Source organism: Tasmannia lanceolata, unplaced genomic scaffold (genome assembly GCF_043159265.1).
Source record: "Tasmannia lanceolata isolate RefF3 unplaced genomic scaffold, GAP_Taslan_0.1 ptg000006l, whole genome shotgun sequence".
NCBI classification, from domain to species: Eukaryota; Viridiplantae; Streptophyta; class Magnoliopsida; order Canellales; family Winteraceae; genus Tasmannia; species Tasmannia lanceolata.
In genome coordinates this window covers 24,751,511-24,766,735 of record NW_027518683.1, presented here as the reverse complement: position 1 = coordinate 24,766,735, position 15,225 = coordinate 24,751,511, and the positions used below count along the sequence as shown (strand labels likewise).

Below are 15,225 nucleotides of genomic sequence, written 5' to 3'. Positions count from 1 at the left end.
TGAGACGTCATTTTCAAATGGTCTCAGAGAATAATGGATGACTTTTGAAAGATTCTTAATGAAAATGCAGCATCATTTTTGAATGGGCTTGGGCAAGATGAAATACCGTATTTATACGGATTCCAAGGAAATGAGACATCATAGTTGTATGATGTTCAAAGGGTATAAGAGACCATAGTTGTATGGACTCGAAGAGAATGAAATACCGTATTTGTACGGATTCCAAGGAAATGAGACATCATAGTTGTATGATGTTCAAAGGGGATAAGAGATCATAATTGTATGGACTCGAAGAGAATGAAATACCGTATTTGTACGGATTCCAAGGAAATGAGACATCATAGTTGTATGATGTTCAAAGAGGATAAGAGACTATAGTTGTATGGACTCGAAGAGAATGAAATACCGTATTTGTACGGATTCCAAGGAAATGAGACATCATAGTTGTATGATGTTCAAAGGGGATAAGAGACCATAGTTGTATGAACTTGAAGAGAATGAAATACCATATTTGTACGGATTCCAAGGAAATGAGACATCATAGATGTATGATGTTCAAAGAGGATAAGAGACCATAGTTGTATGGTCTTGAAGAAAAGAGGCACCGTTCTCAAACGGGCTCGAAGAATTTAGAGATTTTTCATAGGATTGGATTTATTATTATTTTTTTGAATCGGGGATTGGATTTGATGAATTTTTTTTTTAATTTATATTTTTTTTTTAATTTTATTTTTGGGAAATGAAACATCATAGTTGTATGATGTTCAAAGGGGATAAGAGACCATAGTTGTATGGACTCGAAGAGAATGAAATACCATATTTGTACGGATTCCAAGGAAATGAGACATCATAGTTGTATGATGTTCAAAGGGGATAAGAGACCATAGTTGTATGAACTCGGAGAGAATGAAATACCGTATTTGTACGGATTCCAAGGGAATGGGACATCATAGTTGTATGATGTTCAAAAGAGAAAAGACCATTTTCAAATGGACTCCGGGAGAATGAAATGATGGATTTCAAGAAAATGAGACATCATATTCATATGATGCCCAAAGATAACTCAGAGATAATGGAATATCGTATTTATACGAATGCCAAAGAATGAGACATCACATTTATATGATGTTCAAAGAGAAAAGATCACTTTCAAATGAATTCAGAGATAATTTGAGTTTTAACAGAGATTATCAGAGAAAGGGGACTGAAATCTCCAATTAACAACTTTGGAAGCAAATGATTCAATACCACCATGCAGCAAAGGACTTTCAAGGCTTGAATATGAGATGCCACTTTATTAGCAACCTGCCCCAATTTGAGGCATTCAACCTTCTTCTATTCATTGACCAGAGATCATTCTGCAGAGATTTTTTCGCCATTCGTGGCAGTCTCGCCTTTTCCCAGGTTCTCGGAACCTGTTAATGAACCTGCCTTCAGAGTGATTGCACCCTACAACAATTCTAAAAATAGAGTTCGTAAATTTTTCTAAAAACGGAACCACAGACATTTGTAATAAAAAAAAGACAAAATAAGAAAGATTACTCAAGTAATCTCGTGATGCTTCTGACTTATCAGTATTTTCTTTTGGGTTAGGTTAGCCTCTTTTAAAGAATGTTTCTCCACTGATAAACATCTTCACTTATTTTTTTAAGACAGTAATACTTCATATATCCTTCTATCAACTTTTGGATTGCTTTGAAATTAATGCCCTTAGTTTCGGGAATGATTGTTAATTTTGCCTGACCTACTGAGAGTTCAGAGGTAGATGTAATTCTTCTGGCGTGAACCCCATCTTACCACGACCAAGTCTTCCTTTTTAGATTTTCAACTTGGCGGACCGCTCAACCTTAACTTTTGCCTGAATCGCCTTTTCAGGTTTTCGACTCAGCAGGCCACCCCTTAACTTTTGCCTAAGCCGCCTTTTCAGGTTTTCAACTTAGCAGGGGAATGATCCTAAATTTTGCCTAGATTGCCTTTTCAGGTTTTCAATCTAGCGGATCTTCAAGTTCCATTTCTTTCTTTTTTATTATTTTTTTTCTTTTCTTTTTACTTGAACACCAAAAGGACTTTATAGGTGAGGTAGGGCTTTTCAAAGAATGGCTTAAGGTTTTGCAAGGGTCTCGACCGAACCTATGAACAGGTTGCCTACGTATCCCAGTGTAGGAATCAGATCATGCGTAGTTCAGGGCGAATGCCCCTAGTATATTGGGATTTGAAGGAAAATTTTATTAGGCTCAAAAGGGTTTGCAAAAGGTTATAAATTTTTTGATTTTTGGTTATGAATTTGGGATTTATTTGGCCAAAGGACGGCCTTCTGATGTTCAAGCATAGAACCTCTTGAGTTGATCAAGATTTGTTGGTTCTGGCAATATTTCTCCATTTAAATTACGGAGCTTGACGGCTTTTCCGGGTAAGATTTGGTCCACAATGTATGGTCCTGACCAATTTGGTTTGAACTTGCCCCTTGGGTCAAACATTGGTGCTCGATTCTCTTTCAGAACAAGATTGCCTTCTTCTAGATCTCTGATTTTAACCTTTTTATTAAAAGCCCGGGCTATTCTGCGCTGGTAGCCCTGTACATGGTAAAGCGCTTTTAATCTCTTCTCATCTAGCACGTTCAGCTCTTTATATCTGGCATCTGCCCATTCATTTTCTGGCAACTTGACTTCAGTCAATACTCGGAGCGAAGGTACACGGATCTCAACAGGTAGCACTGCTTCCATCCCGTAAACAAGAGAGTAAGGGGTTGCCCCAGTTGAAGCCCTAATTGATGTTCTGTAAGCCCACAAGGCGTATGGTAACTTATTCGACCAATCTTTATAAGTTTCTGACATTTTGCTAATGATAATCTTGACATTTTTGTTTGCAGCTTCTACCGCTCCATTTGTCTGCGGACGATAAGGCGAGGATTTATGATGCTTAATCTTGAACTCTTCGCAAAGAGAGATTACTTCCTTCTTGAAATGAGATCCATTATCTGAGATAAGTTCATGGGGAATTCCATATCTACAAATTATGTTGGTGCGTATGAATTTAGCAACTGATGAGGATGTAAGCTTTGCATAAGAAGCGGCCTCAACCCACTTGGTGAAGTAATCAATAGCAACGAGTATGTACTCGTGACCATTAGACGACTTGGGAGAAATCTTGCCAATGATGTCAATTCCCCATACCGAAAACGGCCAAGGAGAGGTAAGAGAATGCAATTCGGTGGGTGGTACATGGATGAGATTCGCATGTATCTGACATTTATAGCATCTCTTCACAAATGTGTGACAATCTGCTTCTAATGTCGGCCAATAATACCCCAGACGTAGGATCTTCCTTGCCAACATCTTCCCATTCATATGAGGCCCACACACCCCTTCATGAATATCTGCGAGAATTTCTTCTGCCTGATCTTCAGTGACACATAAGAGTTGAATTCCATCGAAAGACCGTCGATACAACTCTCCTCCACAAATGACGAAATTAGCTGCCAATCTCTGCAAAGTCCTTATTTCTTTACTCGACGCCTCATTGGGATGCCCCTGGCCTGAGATGTAGTTCTTTATGTCTGTATACCATGGCTTTCCATCGGGACATCTTGCAGCTATTTCTATAGCATCAACATATGCAGGAGCCCATTGCTCTTGAACCGTGATGGGCCTCATCTTCATATTGTGAGGTATGTCAATCATGGAAGCTAACGTTGCTAAGGCATCGGCGAATCTATTCTTCAACCTTGGCAAATAACTGAAAGTGACGTGTTGAAATTGCTTAGCGAGAATATCCAAGTATTCATGATATGGCAATAGCTTTTCTTCTTTGGTTCTCCACTCTCCTTGAGTTTGGCAAATGATTAGTTTCGAATCTCCATATACGTCAAGATTCTCTATGCCTAAGGCCAATGCAGCCTCAAGCCCAACAATGCATGCTTCATATTCTGCCATATTGTTGGTGCAATTGAATTGTAACTTAACGGCAACGGGGACATGCTCATTTCGAGGCGACACAAGCAATGCCCCTACTCCTTGTCCTGTTTGGTTTGCTGCTCCATCAAAATAGAGGGTCCAACCAGTTTCTGGATATTCATCTTCAACCATCATGATCTCTTCATCTGGGAACATCGGCTTGAAATGCTGACTTTCTTCTCGGGGTGCTTCCGCCAATTGTTCAGCAATGGCTCGGCCCTTTACTGATTTTTGGGTTACATGAGTGATGTCAAATTCAGACAACAATAATAACCATCTGGCAGTCCTGCCTGTCAGGGCTGGTTTTTCAAAGAGATATTTCAGAGGATCCATCCTCGACAAAAGCAGGACCTTATGTGATAAAAGGTAATGCCTGAGTCGCTGAGTGGCCCAAACTAAGGCTAAGCAGGTTTTTTCTAGGACAGTATACTTCTGTTCATACTCCAACATCTTCTTGCTAAGATAATACACAGCCTTTTCATGCTTGGTTTCTGGATCTTGCTGTGCTAACATACAACCCATTGTGGTTTCTGTTACTGACAAGTAAAGCAGCAATGGATGCCCCGGTATCACTGGTGCTACTATCGGTGGCTCAGACAAACTTTGCTTTATCTTTTCAAAGGCCTGCTGACATTCCTCTGTCCATTCTTTGGAAGAGTTCTTCTTTAAGAGCTTAAAGATAGGTTCACAAGTTGATGTCAGATGAGCGATGAATCGCCTTAGGAACTGTATCCTTCCTAGGAATCCCCGAATTTCCTTCTCGGTTCTAGGCGGTGGCATCTCCTGGATAGCCTTAATCTTCTGAGGATCTACCTCTATACCCCTTTGACTCACCATAAATCCAAGCAACTTACCGGAGGTAACCCCGAACACACACTTACTAGGATTCAGGCGAAGCTGGTATTTGAGAATTCTTTCAAAGAACTTCTTAAGGTTCGGGATATGATCTTTCCTTTCCTTGGCTTTTACAATCATATCATCGACATAAACTTCGACTTCTCTATGTATCATATCATGGAGCAAGGCTGTAGCTGCTCTTTGGTATGTCGCACCGGCATTCTTAAGACCAAATGGCATTACCCGATAGCAATATGTCCCCCATTGTGTAATGAACGAGGTCTTAGCCATGTCCTCGGGTGCCATCTTAATTTGATTGTAGCCCGAGAAACCATCCATGAAAGATAGTAATTCATGCCCGGCCGTATTGTCCACCAAGATATCGATATGTGGTAGAGGGAAATCATCTTTTGGACTTGCCTTGTTCAAATCCCTGAAATCTACACACATTCTCACCTTTCCATCTTTCTTCGGTACAGGTACTATATTTGCGAGCCATTCTGGATATTCCACCACTTGCAGAAATCCAGCATTCAACTGCTTAGTAACCTCTTCTTCTACTTTCAGGACCCACTCAGGCTTCATTCTCCTTAGCTTCTGCTTTTTAGGTTTAATCCCAGGCAATAAAGGTAGCTTGTGCTGAACAATGTCTTCGCTCAACCCGGGCATATCTTTGTAGGACCAGGCAAAAACTTCTTTATATTCCTTAAGTAGGTTTATTAATTCATCGCGCTCTTCAGAGGATAGAGTATTTCCAATTCGTATTTCCTGTATTAAATCTTCTGTTCCGATGTTTATAATTTCGATTTCATCTTTAAGAGGCTGGGCTCGGCGCTCCTCCTCTTGTTTGAGCATATGCTGCAATTCAAGGGGAGTTTTGTCGATCCCCCCTTCCTCATCTGAGGAGGGAGTGTTATCATTATTATTAAAGTCAGAAGCAAACACAGAGACATACTGAGAATCAGATTTCATTGAATTGAAAGAAGTTACATCATTATCATTGGACTCATCCTGAACAGGTTCAGGATTCACATAGTAAATAAACTCAGAAAATGACTCGCCTGGACTAGGCACTGACACTGATTCACTCGACTTGACTAGACTTGACTTAGCAATAAAATAAGATGGAAAAACATCAGAACTCCAGTTTGAAAGATTTTCTGTTGCAGGTGCAATCTGACTCTGAGGTTCAGTAAAGGTATCATTACTCTGAATAACTGCCACTAGCACATCTTCACAATCTGTCTCTTCTTGTTCTTCAGAATAGTAATCAACATCAGGCACATTTTCTTCAAACAAAGATTCCAGCACATCTGGCTCAAGGTAGACTAACCAGTCCTCAACAGTTTTCTCAACATAATATATCAGCGGTTCTGTTTCTGGAAGAGCAAGGCCACTGAATATTTCAAAACCGGGTATCATGATCCCTGTCACTGAGTCATACCATGGTTCAGAAAACCCATAGTATGGAAAGGTCTCACCTTCTTTGATAAAATGACCATTCATTGATAAGGGATATGGAGCCATTAGGAGTACCCTTCCGGTGTGGCGGATTTCTTCCTTCAATTTCAACAATTTTTCCATGGCTTCCTCCTCCTCTTCAGTAGGTACATATCCAAGACCGAAAATTCCATGGTTTGCTTTGATTGGGCGCCAGTGAGATGCCTTGCTTGGATCACGGCCCAAATTCATACCAGGAAAGTAGTTCATTTTTCTCATCATCTTGGCCACCACAGAACTGATGGCGAACGGCAAACACAACTCCTCCCGAGAGGCATCCTTGTAAGAGATAACAGCAACCTCGAATGCGAAACCATTCAAGTTGTAGTCATCTGCTTTTGCAACTGGAAGGATCAAAGTTTCTCCTGTTATTTGCCCTATTTCTGGCTCTTCATCACCTCTGACAGTGAACAACTTCCCATCTTTGATGAACTTCAATTTTTGGTGAAGGGTTGAAGCGACAGCACCTTCCTTATGCAACCAGGGACGTCCTAGAAGCATATTGAACGAGGCTTTGATATCAATAACTTGAAACTCAACCTCAAATTCTTGACCGCCCATAACGATCTTGGTGGTGAGGACTCCGACCACATTTCTTCGGGTGTTGTCATATGCGAGGATACCAAGGGTTGATTCGGCAAAATCAGTGGGACCGAAACCCAAGGTAATGGCAGTTCTTAATGGACACACATTCAACGCGGATCCGTTATCTACCAACACAGATGGTACTTTCTTGCCTCCACAGATAATAGTGATATGAAGAGCTCTAGCATGATTCCGACCTTGAGGAGGCAGCTCTTGATCTGAGAAACTAATGGCCCTGGTGGCCTGGGTTAGAGCGACAACTTCAGCCAGTTGCTCCGGAGATATCTCTGAGGATACCTGTGTTGTATTCAATTCTTTTAACACAGCCTCTCTGTGTTTCTTTGATGCTATCAATAATCCCCATACAGATATAACAGCCTGAGTTTTCTTTAACTGCTGCACAACTTCATCATCTGGATCTTTCACATATTGCGGCTCCTCTCCTCGAGCCAATGCCCCTGGATTTTCGACTCTCAATTCAACAGGTTTGAAAATTCTTCCGCCCCTTGTCACATGTCTGACTTCATCCAATTCAGGCTCATCATAAGTGATAATTTGAGGGACTTGTGGCTCATAGGTGATTACCAAGGGAGGTACAGACTCTCTTAGGTGTGATTCATCACAGAATATGATTTGGGGTTCAGAGATGGGTTCTAAGGCACATATGAGGGTAAGAGGGTCAAACTCAGGATCTCCTATGGTTATGGCATTAACGGCAGCAGGAGGATTTGCATGACCAGGTAATGGGTTTTGGGTGACATTGGGTCTTGGCTGGAATGCAATGACTTTCTCATCAATGAGTTTCTGGATTCTAAATTTCAAGGCAATGCAGTTGTCAGTAAGATGACCAGGACCTCTGTGGTACTCACAGTGTAGGTCAGCTCGCCAACTTGCAGGTAGAGGATTGGGGGGAGGCCGGATGGCAGGTAAGGTTATGCGACCTGAAGCAAGACACTGCTTAAGCACCTCTGAAGATGGAATGGGAAGAGGGGTAAATTCTACCCGAGTTTGTTGCCGAGGTGCGGTTGCGGTTTGAGCATAGTCCATTACTAAAGGTTCTTGGGACCTAGAGGATTGAGCATTGGAACGGGAAATACTATTGACTTGGGCTGGAGGGGACTTTTTGAAATCTCTGGGGTTTGGGTTGCTACGGTTGAATACACCTTGAGCCATAGCCTCCTCTATCTGGGTGCCAGCCACGATGAAGTGTTTGAAGTCTGGATAGTATTGCAAAGACATGTGATACTGGAGCTGGGGGGAAATATTTTTCATGATTATCTGGACTTGTTCTTCCTCAGACGGGCGCTCCATCATCTGAGCTGCTATTCTCCTCCATCTTTTCACAAAAATCAAAAAGGATTCCCTCAAGTCTTGCTTTGTTCTCTCTAAATCCTTTCTGGTGATTTCTGTCCCATCATCATATTTGAATTGCCTGATGAACTGCTCGCCGATATCCTTCCATGTCCTGTAACGAGTCTTGTCCAAGACCATGAACCATCTCCTCGCAACCTTGGTTAGGGAAACTGGGAACAATTGAGCCATTTGCTCAGAAGATAAGCCTTGAGGCTGACACATGATGGTGAACATTTGCAAATGTGTGATTGGACAACCCACACCATCATATTTGTCGAAATCGGGCATTTGAAAATTGGCAGGAAGGCGAATTTCGGGAAATAAAGTAAGATCACTTGGATTGAAACCACCCTGGTCTTGAAACTGAATGCCTTGAACTTTCCTGGTAAGAGTCTCTAATTTCTCCATAACAGACTTATCAACCATGGACTGAGAAGGCCTACTGTGATTCTCGCTGTACTGCTCTTTTTCTAAGTCTTCTTCGACTTTATCAGGGATATTGATGAACACTGTTTGGGCAGGTGCTACTGGAGTAGCTGCTTGGCGCATAGGCCCTTTATCCTTGGACAACGACGGTTCCAACTTTTCAGAAAGCTGAGCCTTGATAACTCGGTTTTCTTCTTTGAGTTCTTGAAGCTGTTGGAGAATCAAGGTAAGAGTATCGGTAATAGCAGCGGGTGGAAGACCATCTTGGTTGTCTGCCATTGGTGAGGATGAGGACGGGAAAGAAGGAGATGCTGGGGTTCTTAGAGAAGGTGGCGGAGAAACAGATTTCCTCTCTAACCGCGAAGAGACCCGAACCCAAGGAGTATTAGGGTTAGCTATGATGTTTATTGCCCTGTAATATCCGAAAGACATATTTTAAAATCAGAGAGAAGAATAGACGATGATGCACACATAGACAAAGATAATGAAAGAGAAGGATGGACTTTATTGATCAATCATTAAAATTTGAGTACATGGTTCAATCTTTCAAAGATAAACATGGAACTAAGCATTCTTTTTAGACTTCTTCTTCGGACGACAATCTTCCTCAACTGACTCCTTTAAAGGTTTGATGATTCTTGCATCCCAAGCAGATGAAACAGCTTTGACAATCTTGGGCTTGAGATCCTCAGGCGGATAGAAATGATGAAGGGGAGGCACAATGGATTGCTCCCTTCCATACTGACGCTGAATCCTGGCAGGAACATAAAAGGAAGTCTTTTTGAGACCAAGAAGGCGAACGTAGTTAGCTTCTCCGGTGTTGAAGACAGCTTCTTGGATTCCGGGAATTTGCCAATAAATCTGATCTTCTTGGCGAGAATTTAACCATTCAACCCAATCGCTTTTATGATCGAAAGAAACATCATGACGCCATTCACTGAAGGTGTATAACGTATGATCAAAATGGACAGGAGCTGCAATTTTTAGCTTGTGGCATAACCACACTTGAAGTAATGCAGGACATCCTGAGAAAGACCCAACGAAAGAGCGAATATAAGAGCTTGGACCTGAACTGGCACGAAGGTGAGCCATATCATCCAATCCATTGAAAGTTTCTGCAAGCATAGTAGGAATTGGATTGGCGCCACGATCCATTTGATCAACGAGGTCCAGAAGAACAGCTGGCGCAAAGCGAGAAGGCTGTACAGTGAGGAACCTAGCAAAGGAGCAGAATCTCAAAGCGCGCCGTCGAGCTTTTTGAATATCAACAGCACCAATGTATCCAACAGGAGGGTAAATGTCAATTAGTCGCTGCATGGACACTTCTTGGCCTTTCATGAAAGAGTTCATGGATTCATCTGGATTATCCATCAAGCAAAGGAACAAAGGACGATAATCTGGAACACAGGATGGCTTCACTAGAGGGCCATCCACAGGATATTCCAATAAGGCACACCATTCTTCAAAGGTGGGACACATTTCTTGGTTGCCAAAACGGAAGACATGATGATCGGGATCCCAACACTCTGATGCGGCATAGAGTAATCCCCAATCGAGCTTGATGGTTGCCACGTAGCCGAAGAGATTTTTCTCTTGTTCACTTATGGCGTAGATATGGGATTCTCTTAATGTACCACGGATCCAATCAAGAATTGTACGAGTAGACATAGTGCCCGTAAGCCAAGAGAAGGGATATAAGAATGATCAGGATTACATGAACACGAGATTGGGATAAGTTCCTGCCAGTACAAGGAAAGTATGAATACATGATCGAATCATACGATAGAAGAATGAAAGGCATACGATCGAAAGATTAGATGAGATAGCATAAGATTGCTTTCAACGGATAGATCAAGAATGACTAATCCTATGAGATCTTTGGAAATGATAGGATTTATATCCTAACCCCTAAAGGAAATTTTTTTTTTTTAATCTCGCACATTTTAACAGTGTGACCTGAAGGCATCAACCCTAATCCTAATCAAGCGGAGTGGAGAGAGGATCTCGACTCATGACTTTGTTCGTGTACCTAGTTCCGATCGTAGCCATTGGAAGATGGTCTACGGCCTAATCTAGACACAAATAGGTAGGATATCCTAAACTAGGCTCACACACGTGATACACATGTGTTCGTATACTACATGCATGTGTGGGTTAATCTAGGGGTAAGGCCAAGAGTTCCCTTAGCGCGAATCCCTGTTCGATATACTGTACCAGTGTCCGGCGTATCAGTACGTGAACAAGAGATCCGTTTACATACCATAAAGGTACTAGGCTAAAGGTGGAATGCTTCTCTAGCACAGAGGCACCAGGTGATGAAATCCCAGTCAACCATGCTAGATAACACTCCGGGTTCCTAAAATAGGACGTGTGTGTACGTGAAATGCAAGGGTTTAGATGCAAGTGATGTAAGTGTGTGCAATAAGTTTGCGCAATCTATGATGCCTTCAGGTTTTGTTAGATTAAGTTCAAGTAAAATGTGATGAGAAAATAAAACAAGGCAAACTAATCTAACAAGTATAGAGTTTTTATGAGCCAGTTAAATTAAATTCAAATGAATTATCTTTTGAAATTTTAATGAAGTTAGGTGGTCCCCAGCAGAGTCGCCAAACTGTGGTACCCGAATCCCGCGAGAGGGGTGGGGCGCGAGCCGCCGCGCTCTCTCACTTGGTCTCCTGTATCCACGCGATTGGCGTGTGCATTTAATTATTGATTTGAATTCGTCTTTCATGTGAACTTGGGATCACTAAGGCAATCCGAATTCCACACGAAAGAGACTGACAGAGTCGCCACCTAGATGTGGGATCTAGGACCCGAAATTAACCAGAAATCTAGACTCGCTACCTGGTTACGAGAATGGAAGGTATGGGGAGTTATCCGCCACATGCACCATTCCTGCCCGATAATCGGTCTTCGATTCCAAAAGCTAACTCTTTTAAATTTATTTTAAATGGCTCATTCAACTCTATGTTAATGTGCGAACTAAGTGACATGCATCCTATGATCTAATTTCAATGTGAATCCTAGATGTGTATCTTGATTTATTAATTTGTCTGGATTCATTCTAAGTGAAAGTTCTCCTAGAATTCTAATTTCATGGAAAGCCCTAAATGATTTGATTAAGCATTTACAAGAAAATTAATATCCAAAACACCACAATTTGTTGTGGTGCCGACTCGCGGGTGGTATGCCGTCAGACATCCAAGCTGCCTACGTACCCAAGCCTCACTGGGATCAGAGTCGACGTAGTTCGGTGCACCTAAGCTAAGTTACATATGCCTAACTCAACTAAGACACCGACCTAGACGGGATTGACTGTTTCAACAGTTTTAGGAGAAGTTATTTAATTCAAGTTGAGGATTTTATTATCTTAGGATTTCATCTAAGATGCTATATGATTCTCATCTAAATGCAAATGGTCCCTTAGACTAATGCAGGTTTGCCTTACATCCTAGTTTACTAGGCTTGTCCTAGGGAAAGATTGGGTGACTAGTGTAACTAGACCTATGGCACGGTTGCTATACATAGCAAGCGTCCGTGATGAGGCTGGACTCCTAACTCTAGGACTCTCTAAAACTTAGGACACGACACGACACCGGTGTTCCTAAATTGGGCTCTAAGGGTCCTTACGACGGAAACCGTGATCCAACGGTTCCGAAAGACACAAGACAAATCGATTTAAATTCTCGAGGTTAGTGAAAAAAAAAAGATGGAAGAGATGATGAAATAGTGTGAGGGAATGAGAAAGATAGAGAAAGGTGTGACTGAACTTGGGAGTGCCAAATTGCCTACGTACCCCGCGATGGGGATCAAGCCACACGTAGTTCCGCTGGGGAGGTTGCTTGGATTTTGGAAAACAGGATTGGTATTTGGATCAGGAATCGGGTTTGTATTTGAGCATTTGGACTTGAGATTCAGAAACATTGATTTAGCAATGGGATTTTGGAATTGGGAATTTGCATCAAAGAATTGAGCATATAGGAATCATCAAGGGTTTGAATTTTGGGAATTCAAAATGGGCGGGCTTATGAGATTCGGTCAAATGGATTCAGACATGCGACTCAGATTGTGTTGGGATATGACTTGGTTAGGCAAAAGGGAGGAAGTTCTATTAGGTGTAAAAGGGCATTAGTAGAATAGGGGAATGACTCGGTTGTGACATGGAAGGCCGCAACTTGGTCGAATGCGACTCGGTTGCATTGGGATGGGTTGATTAAGGAATTGGATTGAGTCAACTAAGGGGAGAGTCCAATCGGTTAAAGAGGTTGAGCATACTCGACTAGAGAGTTGGGTCAACTCGACTAGGGAGGTTGGCTAGAGTTGACTCAGTTGAGCTGGGTTGGGATCCCACTTGGATGGATTGTATTGGGGCGATTTGACTTAAGCTGCAGGTGGCCTGGCTGGGTTAGATTTAATGTAACCAGATTTATGGATAAATGGTGTGCCTCAGTGAGTGGACAAAGGTATGGCTTGGGTTGATGTGACTCGGTTGAGTTGTGCTAGGGTCAGGTTAGGTGGGGTTAATGGTTGAGTTGGATTGGATTGGGTTAATGGTCAAGGTCAAGTGCGGGTTGACTTGGCTTAGACTGGATTGGAACTGGTTGAGCGTGGATTGGGGTGCGGCTTGAGGTTTGGGTGGTTGGAGTATCTTAGGAACCAATAGGGCAAAGTGGCTCTTAAGGGGAATGAATTAATTGGGCCGAATGGGCCCGATGGCCGGGTTAACTGGGTTGGCCGGGTCTATTGTAGGGGTGTATGAGGGTACTGTTGGGTGGATGAATGAAAGGCATGTGGTGTATGATGTGTGGCTATGGTTATAGGGTTTAAGGCTTATGGGTATGGGTTTAGGTGTGGTTAATGGCTAGGTTGGATTGGGTTAATGGTTAGGGTCAAGTGAGTCGGGTCTAAGTTAGGAGCAAACCCGAGACTAGCCATGGTCTAACTAGGAGGAAGCAGGGTACAAACCAGGGTGCGGACCAGGGTGCACCAGGGTGCGAACCAGCAGGGAACCAGGGTGCGAACCAGCAGGGGAACCAGGGTGCAACCAGCAGGGAACCTGGGTGCAACCAGCAGCGAACCTGGGTGCAACCAGGGTCTAACCAGAGTGCGAACCAGCAGGGAACCAGGGTGCGAACCAGCAGGGGAACCATGGTGCAACCAGCAGGGAACCTGGGTGCAACCAGCAGCGAACCTGGGTGCAACCAGGGTCTAACCAGAGTGCGAACCAGCAGGGAACCAGGGTGTGAACCAGTATCGAACCTGGGTGCAACCAGCAACGAACCTGGGTGCAACCAGGGTCTAACCAGAGTGCGAACCAGCAGGGAACCAGGGTGCGAACCAGTATCGAACCTGGGTGCAACCAGCAACGAACCTGGGTGCAACCAGGGTCTAACCAGAGGCTAACCAGGGGGAACCAGGGTGTGAACCATTAGGGAAAAATAAAAATGAAGATAAGATGGGTTAAGAGAAGAGGGAAACATGTATAACTTCAAAGTCTACCATCAAGAAGAATGAGTAAAGATTGATCCTAGATGCTTCCTAACATGGTTTTTCTTTTAAAGTAAAAGATATGCATGAAAACAGACCCTACATAGAATTGAAATAAATGCCTACCTCTTTGAAAACCCACTTTGTGTTTGATTTTTCTTTGATGTTAATTCCTTGAAGATGATTCCTTGCTTGATAATGACTGCTTTTGATATATATCACCCAACGTATCACCCGATCCGGCAAGGATGGCCGAACCCTTGAAGAGATGAGGGAGAGGGATGAATTTTCTAAGAGAGGGATTCTTTTTCTTCTTCTCCCTTGGATGGTGGGATGAGAGGGTATTTATAGGAGAATGGGATAGGAGGTTAGGTGAGGTTAGGTGAGGTTAGGTAAGGTTAGGTGAGGTTAGGTAAGGTTAGGTAAGGTTAGGTGAGGTTAGGTGAGGTTTGGGTGGTTAGGATGAGAGGAGAGGTTAGGTGAGGTTAGGTGAGGTTTGGATGGTTAGGATGAGAGGAGAGGTTAGGTAGTTTTGGATGGTGAGACCCAGGTCAAGATCTGTCATTGATCTAACGATTTACGGAAATCGGGTCTCGGAATGGAATCAGGGTCCGGGCTATGAAGTGACCCTAGCTTATTTTGTCCCGATTGATGATCCGTAAAGTCAGATCAAGATATTAATGACCTAAAACATATAAATCAATGATAGAGGGGGTTCTCACATGGATTTAACACACTAAATTCACTAATCAGGGTATTTTTCAATTTTTCGGATCTAATCATCTCACCAGGTACATCTCTTTATCATTTTGTTTTTTTCAAAAAATTTGAGGATGGATCAATATATTAGGTTATTGTTGGTTAAAGTAAAGCAAAATGTGGGTGTCTACAAGATTGTATTCTGAAAGCTGACAAAATGTGTTGCTTGTTAGAGATGATTGTATAGGAACTGTTATCATGAGTAGTTATCAATTTGTTGGTAAAATACACACACACGCACGCACGCACACAACAAAGTTATTAACATCTGTAGCATTGCTAATAATTTTCTTGGACTTCGATGTCTTTGGCCTTAATGATGTGG

General features: G+C 42.5%; 1 protein-coding gene across 3 annotated transcripts; it reads right to left on the bottom strand.

Moving 5' to 3' along the window:
• Positions 1 to 1,153: 1,153 nt before the first annotated feature.
• On the bottom strand, positions 1,154 to 14,588 carry LOC143880141 (uncharacterized). 3 transcript variants are annotated; one of them, XM_077382914.1, is made up of 2 exons: positions 14,268 to 14,588; positions 1,154 to 9,066 (listed from the first exon to the last, which is right to left on the bottom strand). In XM_077382914.1, exon 2 carries the CDS (start codon positions 8,931 to 8,933, stop codon positions 2,322 to 2,324), a length of 6,612 nt encoding a protein of 2,203 aa, XP_077239029.1. In that variant the 5' UTR covers positions 8,934 to 9,066; positions 14,268 to 14,588; the 3' UTR covers positions 1,154 to 2,321. The 3 variants fall into 3 exon arrangements, 2 of the variants coding, with proteins under 2 accessions (XP_077239029.1, XP_077239028.1); XM_077382913.1 differs by lacking the exon at positions 14,268 to 14,588 and adding an exon at positions 9,188 to 9,282; XR_013251507.1 differs by lacking the exon at positions 1,154 to 9,066 and adding an exon at positions 13,175 to 14,053.
• Between the last annotated feature and the right edge of the window lie 637 nt (positions 14,589 to 15,225).